The sequence below is a fragment of the Schistocerca nitens genome, chromosome 6, assembly GCF_023898315.1.
Source record: "Schistocerca nitens isolate TAMUIC-IGC-003100 chromosome 6, iqSchNite1.1, whole genome shotgun sequence".
NCBI lineage: Eukaryota > Metazoa > Arthropoda > Insecta > Orthoptera > Acrididae > Schistocerca > Schistocerca nitens.
Window position 1 is genome coordinate 645,272,640 of NC_064619.1, and position 14,393 is coordinate 645,287,032.

Sequence of the window (14,393 nt, forward strand, 5' to 3'; positions counted from 1 at the left end):
AGCCAGTCCTGACAAAGCTCTACCATCTGGTGAGCAAGATGTATGAGACAGGCGAAATACCCTCAGACTTCAAGAAGAATATAATAATTCCAATCCCAAAGAAAGCAGTTGTTGACAGATGTAAAAATTCCCGAACTATCAGTTTAATAAGTGACAGCTGCAAAATACTAACGCGAATTCTTTACAGATGAATGGAAAAACTGGTAGAAGCCGACCTCGGGGAAGATCAGTTTGGATTCCATAGAAATATTGGAAAAAATGAGGCAATACTGACCCTACGACTTATGTTAGAAGCTAGATTAAGGAAAGGCAAACCTACATTTTTAGCATTTGTAGACTTAGAGAAAGCTTTTGACAATGTTGACTGGAATACTCTTTCAAATTCTGAAGGTGGCAGGGGTAAAATACAGGGAGCGAAAGGCTATTTTCAATTTGTACAGAAAACAGATAGCATGAAAGGGAAGCAGTGGTTGGGAAGGGAGTGAGACAGGGTTGTAGCCTATCCCCGATGTTATTCAATCTGTATATTGAGCAAGCAGTAAAGGAAACAAAAGAAAAATTTGGAGTAGGATAAAATAAAAACTTTGAGGTTCGCCGATGATATTGTAATTCTGTCAGAGACAGCAAAGGACCTGCAAGAGCAGCTGAACGGAATGGACAGTGTCTTGAAAGGAGGATATAAGATGAACATCAACAAAAGCAAAACAAGGATAATGGAATGTAGTCGAATTAAGTCGGGTGATGCTGAGGGAATTAGATTAGGAAATGAGACACTTAAAAAGTAGTAAAGGAGTTTTGCTATTTTGGAAGCAAAATAACTGATGATGGTAGAAGTAGAGAGGATATAAAATGTAGACTGGCAATGGCAAGGAAAGCATTTCTGAAGAAAAGAAATTTGTTAACATCGAGTATAGATTTAAGTGTCAGGAAGTCGTTTCTGGAAGTATTTGCATGGAGTGTAGCCATGTATGGAAGTGAAACATGGACGATAAATAGTTCAGACAGGAAGAGAATAGAAGCTTTCAAAATGTGGTGCTACAGAAGAATGCTGAAGATTGGATGGGTAGATCACATAACTAATGAGGAGGTATTGAATATAATTGGGGAGAAGAGGAGTTTGTGGCACAACTTGTGTAGAAGAAGGGATCGGTTGGTAGGACATGTTCTGAGGCATCAAGGGATGACCAATTTAGTATTGGAGGGCAGTGTGGAGGGCAAAAATCATAGAGGGAGACCAAGAGATGAATACACTAAGCAGATTCAGAAGGATGTAGGTTGCAGTAGGTACTGGGAGATGAAGCAGCTTGCACAGGATAGAGTAGCATGGAAAGCTGGATCAAACCAGTCTGAGGACTGAAGACCACAACAACTAAGGCTGGAAGAGGAAAACGTTAGAATTTTATGTTGAAATTGACAGAGAAAAATTAAAAATCAACAGAGACAAGGAAATCCACACTTTTGGCATTAATTAAGGAACACCAACCTTCTTCTCTTTATTCTGTTCACAAAGTTTTCCAAGAAAATGATTCCCTTCGTACTGCTTCCATACTATCCACATACAAATCCTATAGAATTGGTGTGGAATCTTGCGAAGAATAAGAACTGGATTCATATGACATCAAGCATCTAGCACTCTAACTTGAAAAAATAACAGCTGGTATTTCTGCTGCCAAAAATAAGCATTGTCCTCCTGCCTGGTGCAAGTCTTATGGCATTATGATACTTCTCTTACTTGTGTATCAGTTTTGCAACATTCATATTTAAGCAGCTTCCCAGTTTGCCTCACAAGCCAAAAATGCCAACCACTAGATGATGTGGTTGGTTTGCGTTTGCTGCTGTGACATTAAAAGACTAGAAAGGCCATGCATCACACCAAAAAAGTGTGTGATGACTACTTGAGGAGGGATACTTCGACAGAGGAGGAAAGTGAAAATGCAATAAAATCAGTCAGCATAGATCTGTACAAAGAGAGAATCATCTGCCACTGAACAGACAGAACTATGGAAAATAATGCTGTGGAAGGTAGTTTTATGGATACTGCCAGCAAAGGGTCATGAGCAGCCAAGATGCGATGTTCTGTTTCTTTTTCTGTTTTTGTTCTTGTTCTAAATAGGTACTTCATTTAGCGGTGCGTACAGACGTGTAGCATATGACAACACACTACGTGTAAGAGTTCTAGAGTGTACGCTAGTATTATTTCTCCTCCGCACTTCTCAGGTATGCCATTCTGTCCAGGTAATGCGTTTCTTTTGCCAGGTAATATTTAGTTTTTGTTGTTGCTGTTGTAGAATTTAATATGACAAGATTTAAAACTCAGGGACTCATTATAAATAGTGCAAGAATTTATTTGCAGTATTTAAAACAGTGGTAGAGAGAAAAACAACAACAAGAATGATACTGGAAAAAAGTGTGGGCTTGTACACTTGCAGATCATTCAAAAGGGAAAAGGAATTTCTGGAAATACATGGTGGTGCAAGAAATATTACCAGTACCATATTATTTTTAAGCTACAACACTTTGGATATCAGTTTTCACATTGTGTACCCAAGGCCTTGAGTTCATGGAAATCATGTCAAGTAATTTCAAGAGTTGCATAAAGGGTGAAATTTGTATGACTGTCCTCAGAAGCGGAAAGCGTTAAAAGTGAGACACACATTTTTGCCCTTGCTTCAGTGTCCTTAGCCTTATTTGTCCACAGACAACACACCGGTTGTCTCATCAATTTTAATGTAATAGGATTGTTTTTGGGAGAGTAAGTAGGCAAATGTTCGTAGTATTGGCACACCAGAAATGTTGAGGCCAAGTTAGTGAACCTTAGTCTTACTCTGTCCAAGTAAATCAAGAAGAAGGGCCGATGATACATTTTGATATTTGCATCAGTCTGTGTAATGCATGTTTGATTCCAGTCTTCATTAATTTGGCAAGGTATATGGAATGAAGACAGTAGGTTGCAAATGTGACAATTGAGGAACAATCTGTGTTATAGAATGAATGTTTTTTTAATGTAACTTACATTTATGTGAGACGTGTTGTAAACAAACAGAATATTTAACTATGTGTCATGGAACATTTGTGAATAGCACACATGAAAAAAATCTATGAAAATTTAGCCATACTGAGAAACAGACCTTCATTTCCCAACTCGTGCAGCCATGCTCCCATTGTAGAGACAGTGATTCATGCAAGAAAGAGCATGCCCACTTTCTGCTGCCAGTATTTATAGTCTTGGTGTAATGTTAAGTGGTGTAGATCTTGGGATTAGCCTTTCACTAACTGTTACATTCTTCCCTACTCTCAGATAAGCAATACTAACCTCCAAAGAAATTCTCCTATCACTGCAATTGTGGCAGTTCGGACTTATCTTTGTACTGCAGGTGTTTCTGCTTAAACTTGTATGAATATATTGGGATGGACGAGACTGTTACATACAAGAAACAGTTAAGAGAATTTTAATGTAATTTAGATGTACACTTCAGCACAGATGAAATTTCACACAGTTTTTCCATTATAGGAGCCACTAATCCATAAAGCCACTAATCCACAATGCCAGCTCTAATCCACAGTACCAGATTATCAGTGTAAATAACTCTGTTATACTCGGGAAAATATCTGAATTGAAAAAGCATTTGAGAGAGAGAGAGAGAGAAGTATGCTTACTACAGTGTGTAGTATGTTAAAACAGAACTACATGATGGGAATGCACACAGTATCTGCCATGCTTGTGTCAAAAACAGATAAAATAGACCGAATTTTAAATACGCTCAGGAGATAAAAAGACAAAGAGAGAACAGGTGCTGTTAACTAGCCATGAGAGTTGTAGAGATTTGTTGCAAGAGGCTTACCAGGTTATCAACAGCACATAAGTGGTTGGCTGCCCATAGTGTCAACACCAGGCTTGTATGATCTCAAGTCTGGTACCCACAAATACCAATTCTCATTGCATGACATAATTAATAGCAATGGAGGTCAGAGCACACTGTTATCTAACGTGGTGGCAGACTACTTCAACAATGTTCATCTTGATAAAGAGCAAATAAGCTATGAACAAGAAAAAAATGGGCTACAACTGAGCAACAAATGAGTTAAGTGAGGAGTGTGGTATCTCCGGCCATTTTATAACGTGGGTAGTATCCTCCACAGCCAAAAACATAGCCTTCATTGGCAACCAAGTAGGGAAACTGCACTGATGAACTTCTGTCACATCTTTATGGCAGGGGTGAGGACTGTTTTTAGCTCATGGGTTGCTGTCTTCAAGTGGTGCCAGCAAGAGGACAAGTAGGAAACCATCGTCTTCCACAACCAAATGGACCATTAACAAACAGAGGAAGCTTTATCTAATGCTCAACATTGTATGGGGATTTTTGTAAATGTGCTTTTTGGTATTTGTGTGATTATTATGATGATGTCACTGACATAGTCCTTTCACAACACATTGTAAATTTCAGAATTTCAACAATACGCTGAAAAGGATAGGTTGCTACTCACCATAAAGATGACATGTTGAGTTGCAGACAGGCACAACAAAAAGACTGGGAGCACACTGCCAGAGCGATCACATCAAAGAAGTCCAACATGCTTCCAATCCCTGCTTAAATCCTGAGGCTGTTCTCAGAACGTCTTCCCTGAATCCATTTCTGTCCTCACCCCTATGAAACAATTCACACCCACTTTCTACATGTTCCCTAAGATCTACAAACCCAGCACTTCTGGATGCCCCATTGTAGCTGATTAGTGTGCTCATATTGGAAGAATTTCAGACCTCATTGGGCAACAACTTTCCCTATACATCAACATCCCTCATACCAATGGTCTTGCTGCTATTGAATATCACCTCTGCCAACATACCTCAAACTCGAAATCCACTATCTCACCCCTCGTTCACCTTACTAACTCCATCCTAATGTGCAGCTACTTTTCCTGTAAAGGGAAGGTATACAAATAAACCTGTGCCACAGCCATTAACACACTGCTACGTCATCCTCCAGGGCACCTGTTCTGGGCCATCTAGAGGAAACCTTACTAGCTTCCAAAACTACCCAACCCCAAACCCCTGGTATGGTTCAGGTTCATTGATGATATCTTAATGAACTGAAATAAGGGCCAGGTCAATATATACTCATTCCTTCACTACCTCAACACCTCGTTTCCCATCCACTTCTCCTGGGCCTCCTTGAACCAGTGTAGGATGTTGACCACCTCCTGTCCAATAGCCCCATCCACACCATTGTCCACATACACCCACCAACCACCAACAGTACCTGCATTACAACAGCTTCCATCCCATCCACACCAAAATATCCATCCCATACAGTCTGGCCACCCGGAGACAGTGTATGTTTTATGACAAGAACGCCTGTGCCCAGCATACCAAAGTTCTCATAAAGACCTTGACAGACAGTCACTATCCCTTGATCTATTCCGCAAACAGATTTTGTGTGCCATACCCCCAATCCTCCCACTAACTTCAAGAACCATTTACAAAGAAGTGCCCCCTTCGTCACCCAATACCATTCCAAACTGGAACAGCTGAACCACAGCCTTCATCAGAGCTTTTACTATCTATTATCATGCCCTGAAATGATGGGCATCCACGCAAGATCCTTCCCACCCCTGTGTAAGTGGTGTTCTGTCACCTACCCAACCTCCACATCTTAATGGATACCTATGCCACTCCCAAACCCAACCCCTTGCCACTGGAATCATACCTCTGTGGAAGACCCAGATGCAAAGCCTACTCAGCCCATCCGCCCAGCAATCCCTGTTCCAGTCCTGTTACAGGCTTATCATACTCCATCAGAGGCCAGGCCAACAGTGAAAGTGGCCATGTCATATACTATCTCTGCTGCAATCGTTGCACAGCTTATTATAGTAGCATGGTTATCAACCAGCTGTCAGCCAGGATGAATGGCTACTGCCAAACTGTGGAAAAGAGCAAAGTGAACCACCCTGTGGCACAACATGCAGTGGAACTTAACAAAGCTTGATGTGGATGGCTGCTTCACAACCCGAGCTATTTAGATCCTCCCTTCTACCACCAGCTTACTTAAACTGTGCAAATGGGAGTTGTCCTTATAACACATTCTCTGCTCCTGAAATTGTACTGGCCTCACCTACAGTACGCTACTGTTACCACAACAGTCACCCAATAATTTCCACCCCATCGGTGCCATCACCTCCTTCCAACTCATGCCCCTCACCCTCATTGTGCTCTGCTTTCTGCTGATGAACCCACCAGTCTTTTCTTCTTCTCTACTCTCCTTTTCTGCTCCCCATTCCCCCTCTTCCCTCCCCCACAGCCTGTGATGCTGCACCTGACACCCTTATTTGGCTACCATCTAGTCCCTGTGTCCTCTGCCAAGCAGTGCTGACTCCTCTCCCCCACCCTACCCAGCTATTACTCCCTCTTCTCTGCTCCACTCCAGATTGCTGCCTCCATTTCACATAGCACCATTACATTTTGGCCGGAGTGGCTGGAGATAGCTGTCATGTATACACGAGGTGTGCGTGCACGCACGTGTGCAATGTTTGTGGTCCAGACTAACTTGGAACCAGTATCGTTGAAATGGGTCTACACTTGCAAACAGATAAATCAGTAGCAACATCGATAGCAGCAAAATTTCTGGTGGTGCAGTGGGTTTCTACCACCATCTTTACATCTTGGGTGGGTTGCTCGTCCATTAGCTGAAACTATGAAAGTCCTGGGGCTCATACTTGATAGAAAACTATCTTGGTCCTCCCACATGTCTTACCTGGCCACATGCTGTACCTGGGCTCTCAATGCCCTGTGTGTCCTAAGTGTTACTTCCTGGGGAGCAGATCAGACCATCCTCCTCCATATGTACCAATCCCCTTGTCTGTCCGAAACTAGGCTTTGGGTATTTTGTTTATTCATCTGCATATCCATTCATCTTACACTGTGTTAATACAGTCCATCATCCTGGAATTCATTTGGCCATTGGCACCTGCTTTACTAGCCTGGTTGAGGGCCTGCCGAACTACCGCTGTCATACTGGCATGATGTTCTCCTCAGCAGATATGCATGCTGTTTGTCTGCCATGCCTGGCCACCCATCTTCTGCCTCCTCGTTTGATGACTCCTTTGGTCACCAGTATGGGGCGCGTCCCTCTTCTCTGTTACCTCATGGAGTTCACTTTCAGCTCTTGCAGCTTAACTTCTCACTACCTGCTACTTTCCCAATGGTGTTAATGCTTCACCACCTTGGCTTCATGCGGCAGCCTATGTTCACCTTGGCCTTCATTCCCTTCCTAAGGACACCACTCCGGCCTTGCTCTATTGCCTTCAGTTTCATGACCTCTGCACGGAACTTCGCGGTGGTACCTTTGTGTATGATGATGGATCTTGGACTGACCATAGTGTGGGGTGTGCCTTCATCATTGGCACCGACGTTTTTCTGTATCGGCTTCTGGAACAGTGCTCAATATTTACAGCAGAACCCTTCAGCCTCTATCAGTCCTTCCAGTACATCCAGTGACACAGGCTTTTTAATTGTGTCATATGCTCCGATTCTCTCGGTGCCCTACAGAGACTCTGTGTGCTGTACACAGTCCATCCCTTTGTGCAATGGGTCCAAGAAAGCTTCCACTTGCTTGTTGTTGAGGGAGCCAGTGTGATGTTCAAGAGGTTTCCAGGTCACATTGGTTTGATGGAAAATGCTGCTGCTGCCAAGGCTGCAGTCCTCCTACCTTGGACCACTAGCTCTTCCATCCTTTTGGATGATCTCTGAGTTGCCATGTGTTGGCCGGTGGTGTCATTTTGGCATTGCCACTGGTCTCTCTTCACAGAAATAAGATCCAGGGAATTAAATCTCTCTCAGTGGTGTGGCCAACCTCCTCTTGCCTTGAAGAGATCATTCGAACTAGGTTGCGTATTGGTCATTGTCTTGTCATTTTAGCCATCACTATTTGTGAAGTGGTTATCCTTCGCCACTTTGTGCACATTGTCATCAACCTTCCACAGTTCTCCGTTTGCTGACTGAATGCCCCTTTTTAACCACTTATGTTCTAATGTATGTTTGCTGTTGGAATATTCGGCTGTTTTAGCAAATAACAGGTGGGCTGTTAACTGTGTTTCACTTTTTATCCATCGTAGCAATATGGCAAATGACATTTAATCTTTAGTTTGGGACTTTTGCAGTCTCTGCAGCATATTTTGTGGACCTCTCTCCATGAGAAAGTCCTTGTTCTTAGCTGGCTTTCCTTCCAGTGAATGGGCTTAATGTATAGTAGCTTTTAAATTTTTACTTCTTGATGATCTAAGGCTATGACATGGGAGCTTATGACCTTAATTGTTTATGCACCCTAAAACAACACAAAGAAGCAGCAGGAAACCCGAAAATGCAGAGTTGTGTCATTTCATTTTTGAAGATTTATTTACTTATCTCATGAACAGCTTATAGATGCTACTTCAATAAATTGTGAGACAAAATATCAAACAAAAAGTAATATATCTATGTTTGAAGCGTGGTACCCAGTAGGGGATATTGCTATGCTGTAGGAATTAATTTTGATGTGGATTATGTGCTAAATGTACTCATAACAAATATCTGAGGCATACAACAAAATTACATTTCGTAGACCATGCTGTAAAAAATAGAAAACTTACACTGTAAAACAGAAAAAGTCAGCCTTAATTGTGGATTTTGGTAGAGTAAGGTGTAGGTTAAGTGTTCAATGCCTCATTTTTTGCTGTCATTCATTTTGTCCATCCATAGACACTAAATATTTCGAAACACTTGTCATACTGGAATCATGCATGTTTGTGTGTAGAATATATTGTATGAAGTATTCATATGCTGCATGAATTATTTTGATATGGATTAAATACGACAGGCTTTCCCAGGAGGAAGGGTCGGTATTCAGGAATATGACAGGAACGATCTGTCAAAGCAGAAAAGTCTAGTAAATATAGGATCTAAAATGCCTATTTTAGAAGCTCTGACCACTTGTTGCTCTTCACAACTATGAAACACACCTCTTCTACTGAGCAAGTGTTTGTAACAAGCATGGAGCCCATGTTTACTAGACAATGTTTTGTTGATTTGGTCCATAACACCTTCTAGCAAAATATTGAAAGCAAGGAGCTTACAGAAGAAGAGATTTTTTTCAGAGTATTGAAGATGCATTACTGTTTATAGCTCTTAAGGTATCCGTTTTAGATTGCATGGTTACTAGACTTTTTTAATTTGAATGACAGTTCCTGTCTTATTGCTGGATATTTACCATTCCTTTTGGGAGACACTGTGTAATGTGTGTGTGCTCGTGCACACACACAAAAATAATTTATACAATATATTCTACATGCGAACATCCTTGGTGCCAGTATGATGGAAATGTGTTTGCTAGCATAAATTTTGATTTTTATTAAATTATTTGACATTTAAGTACCACAACATTTCATTTTTCCTCTAAATGTCACTCTTGTATGCACAGTTATAAAATTTGTTACTTCTCTGGGTGAGAGAGAGAAAGCCAACTCCTTTTTTCCCATATACATTCTCATCAGTATTTTTTCTCATCTCTTGTGTGTCAGGCATCCATGCCATATTTCTTCTTTTCAGTTTTGTCCGCCATATTTTTGCATTCCTTTTATTTTGTCTTTAGCTCTATCCACATACTTTTGCTTACTTTTGTATGTCTTCTGTTTCATGTAGGCAACAACTTATGATCAATTAGTATTTTATTAAATACTTAGCATAGTTCCTAGTCTTCATTTTTAATCACATATATAGGTTTAAACATGACAAATGTTTGAAAAGGTGCATTACAATTATGGTTCTTTACTTGAGTTGCATGAGTAATAACAGATTTGACATTTCTTTGTACAGTTATGAGTTGCTCTACTTTCATTTCCACTGTGATCATCATCCTTAGGTTGTGTAGTTTGTATATTTGTGTTTTTGTAATTACTAGACTGACAGCTATATGCCTCAAGATTTAATGTAAACATTCATAAAACAATATAATAATTTATTTGTCGTGTAAAATGGAGAATGGTAAATGTAGTGATCACCAATATTTTTTTCACAGATCTGAGCTTGGAAAGATATCACTGGATAATGTTTTTATGGAAAGAGAGAATCTAAATGTGAGCATAGTTGAATCTATCAACAAAGCCAGTGAAGCTTGGGGAATAACGTGCCTCAGATATGAAATCCGTAAGTAAAGCATCTAAGTGAGAATTTGCAGTAATGAGATTATTGTTGTGAGCTTTCATACTATGATCCAAATACACAGGTGACATCAAACTTCCTAGTCGAGTGCAGGAAGCAATGCAAATGCAAGTCGAAGCTGAGAGGAAGAAAAGAGCTGCGATATTGGAATCCGAGGGAATGAGAGAAGCCGACATTAATGTTGCTGAAGGTCAAAAACGAGCAAGAATCCTGGCTTCAGGTAATATTTATTAGATAATTAAAAGAGGAGTATGAGATTCACTCACATTATGTTTGTAATATGCTTATATATGTGTGTGTAGTTTCTATGGGATTGAAAATTGAGCATTGGGTTCAAGAGAACAGTCGACAAGGCCACCTGTAAGATGCTGGATATGATAACTAAATTTTATTAGAATCATATATTTGTTTTTTGTCTGTGTTTGTTTCTTAATTATTTTGTACTTTAATTAAACATGAATTAACAGCAGCTGAGATAGAAATAAGTGGAACCAAAACACAAATTAGAAAACACAATTGAATCCAGAGCTTTATATTCAGAAACAGACAACTGTGTTAAAGGAAAAGCGTAATCTTTACAGGTGTTTGATGGTAAGACATGAGGCAAGAGGCGGAAGTGCTTATTACTTTCCTACACATTGAGTTCCTTCTGATGGTTGGTGTGGAGAATTTTTTGCTTTGCTGCAGAATCTGTGCCTCTTAGTTTTTGTTATAGAGTTCCCTCATTTCTTCCTCCTCTTAATAAAAGATTTTTTTACAAAAGTTGAATGGAACATATTTCTCTCTAAATCGTTCTCCTTGTTTAGAGTGTGTGGTAGCTGAAGATTAAAAAACTAAATATGTACTGTTGTTTTGAACAATTCCATTGAAATTCTGTTGAATTTATTGTTTGGGCTGGTCAAGGGAGTTGATGGAGTATCTGCTGAATGACAGAAAACTGAGATCAACAGTTAAGGACACAGTGCTCACCCCCCCCCCCCCCCCCCATCAGAAGCTCTAGACAGGGATCACCAGCTGTTAGTGGCCAGTTTGGATGAGAAGAAGCACAAAGAGGAGGTATGTCAACAGGAAAGAAGGCTCAGGGCCTCTAAGTTGAAGGAGGGAAAAAAAAGAATATCATGAAATAATAATTAGTAAATTAACAAGAGGTGACCCCATGACAGTGGAAGAAGAGTAGGAAAGATTCAACTTAACATTAAATAAGATAGTTGAAACAGTCTGTGGAAGAACCAACAACTGTGGGAGAAAACCAAAGAAGATTCCATGGTGAAACTAAAGGGGCAAGGAAGCCCCACAGCTGAAAAGTTGTGTTTTCATGAAATGGTTCCAATTGAGATCAGAGGAAGTGAAGAAAAGGCAGAAAAATAAAAAGAAGCAAGCCAGAGAAATTGTAGTAGAAGAGAAAGGGAAGTCACTGAAAATGGACAAAAATAGAGGGTAGCAAAGTAAATAAGAAAGTGCTGTACAGTATGATCAGATATAAAAGGAGAAACAGCACTGAGAACAAACAATGGAAAGTCCAGGTTAGGATATCAACAGTATTATGAAAAAGATAGATTTCTGATCACTGTAAATCTGGACATTTAGTTGCAGATGGGCGCAACGAAAAGAATATTATACATTGAGCTTTCGGCCAAAGCATTCTTCAGAAAGCTCACGTGCACACGACTGTTATCTCAGCTGCACCGGCCAGAATTCTACAATCACATGGAATGAAAGCAGCATTCTGAGTTGGATTGGGGGATACAAATGGAGGGAGAGAAGTCAGTACTGTCTGGCATGTCAGGGGCAGCATCAGGAGGCTGTGGGTGCGGGAGGGAGGGAGAGGGGAGAAATGGGGAGTGGAAAAGAAGAGGAGCAGAGCAGGGCAAAAGACCAGTGGGTGCATGGGCAGAGAGCAGAAAACAATTAGGGTAAGGAGACATGATTTGGGAAAGGTGATAGAACAGACGGCGCGGAAACTGTTGGTTAGAGGGTGTGGGTATGGTAGGTTTTCTGTATTTGAGTCTGGGATAATTTCAGGAGTGGAGAGTGTGTTGTAAGGATAACTACCATCTGCACAACTCAGAAAAGTTGATGATGGAGGGGAGGATCCGGATGGCCTGGGTTGTGAAGCAGCCATTGAAATCAGACATGTTAAGTTCAACTGCATGTTGTGCCATTGTGCAATGGGTGGTTTACTTTGCATGTGGCCACAATTTGACAATAGCCATTCGTCCTGGTGGACAGCTGGTTGGTAGTCACGCCAGTATAGTAAACTGTGCAACGATTGCAGGAGAAGTGGTATACAGCATGGTTGCTTTCACAGGTGGTCTGGCCTCTGATGAGGTATGATGATCCTGTGACAGGGTTTGAATAGGAAGTGCTGGGTGGTTAGTTTGGGCAGGCCTTCCATCCAGGTCTTCCACAGGACTATGATCTCTGTATAAGTTGTTGGGATTGGAGATGGTATAGGGATGGACTGAGATGATGTGGCAGTTGGGTGGATGACAGAACACCACTTTAGGAGGGCTGGGAAGATTCTTGGGTAGGATTTCCTGTTCAGAGCATGATGATAGGTAATCAAAGCACTGATGAAGGATTTGGTGTAGTTTTAGGTAATCAAAGCACTGATGAAGGATGTGTTTCAGTTGTTCCAGTCTGGAGTGGTATTAGGTGATGAAGAGGGCTGTCCTTTGTAACTGGTTCTTGGGGATAGTGGGAGAATTGGGGGTGTGTAGAGATACGGCATGGAATATCTGTTTGCAGACTGGGTCAGGAGCATTGTACATGTCTGTGAAGGTCTTTGTGAGAACTTCAAACATAACTGGGCAAGGGAGTTCTTGTCACTGCAAATATGCTGTCCCTGTATGCCCAGACTGTATGGGAGGATTTTTTTGGTGTGGAATGGGTGGGAGCTGTTGAAATGCAGGTGCTGTTATTGGTTGGTGGATCTAATGTGAACAGAGATGTGGATGGAGCCCTCTGAGAGGAGGAGGTCAATGTCCAGGAAAAGGGTACACTGGATTGAGGTGGTCAGATGAAGTGGATGAGCGATGAGGTGTTGAGGTTGTGAAGGAATGAGAATAGGGTATCTCAGCCCTGAGTCCAGGTCATGAATATATATCAATGAATCTGAACCAGACTGAGCATGTGGAGTTTCCGGAGATTCCTATAGATGGCTCATGAGCAAGTGCGATGGAGGATGCCGTAGGATGTCGCCATGTGGGTGCCCTTGGCTGTGCCATGGATTTGTTTGTATACCTTCCCTTCAAAGGAGAAGAAGTGGTGTGTTAGGTTGAAGTTAGTAAGCTGTATGAGGAGTGAGGTAGTAGGTGTGGAGTCTGAGAGACATTGGAGGAGGTAGTATATAATATCTGAAAGACCATGAGTATGAGGGATGTTGGTGTATAGGGAAGTGGTGTCAGCAGTGGTTAGTAGGAATCCAGGAGGTGGAAGTGTTTGCTATCTTGGATGTGGGAGGTTAGATTTTGGGTAATTGGTTGAAGGTGTTGCTTAATGAGGACTGAAATTCTTTCAGAGGCAACACAGTAAGCAGCTGTGATGTGGTGTCCAGAATTGTTGCGTTTTTGGATTTTGTGGAGCATGTAGAAGGCGGATGTGCAGTGTGTCATCCCAGATCACGTAAGAAACAGATTGCCCAATCGCTTGGTCTAGCAGGCAACCCTTGTCAGGGAACGGCCACCAGGCGGTAACAGCGTCACACCCTTACTTGTGGAATCAACCACTAGATGGCACTCCGTTCTGTGAAATATGTGGCAACATTGGCCGAACGCATGCAGCTTTCCACTATTTGCCGTCTGCGAAGTACAGCTGTTTCTGACATACCAATGGTAGTGGATCGAGTCGTCATGCCGAGGGCCTGCGAGTATATCAACTGTGGAAGGAGTAGACGAACAAATCCTGAATTAAAAATGTTCAGATTTCCCATCAAAGATAAAGAAAGGTTACGCGAGTGGATTTTAAATTCAGCTAAATCAATAAATTAGTTACGAGTAAGAATTAATAAAGAGCCCTAAGCATTCTATCCTATCTAAATTTTGTCGATCTTATATTCTATTGTCTCTATCAACATACCAATGCTTTCGTTTGGTAAGTTACAGATTCTTTGTTTTTAGATATATTTTTCCCACATGGAATGTTTCCCTCCCAGTGACATTTCTTAAAAGCATGTAGTTCTGCAGTTAAATAACTTTCTTATCAT

The 14,393-nt window shown here is 41.3% G+C and overlaps 1 protein-coding gene across 1 annotated transcript in view; it reads left to right on the top strand.

Moving 5' to 3' along the window:
* Nucleotides 1-14,393, top strand: part of LOC126262384 (stomatin-like protein 2, mitochondrial) — a 95,639-nt gene that overhangs the window by 61,229 nt on the left and 20,017 nt on the right. Inside the window, exons 5-6 of the mRNA XM_049958983.1 lie at nucleotides 10,047-10,174; nucleotides 10,254-10,409. Of these exons, the coding sequence (XP_049814940.1) occupies nucleotides 10,047-10,174; nucleotides 10,254-10,409 (284 nt within the window). The remainder of the gene's footprint in view (nucleotides 1-10,046; nucleotides 10,175-10,253; nucleotides 10,410-14,393) is intronic.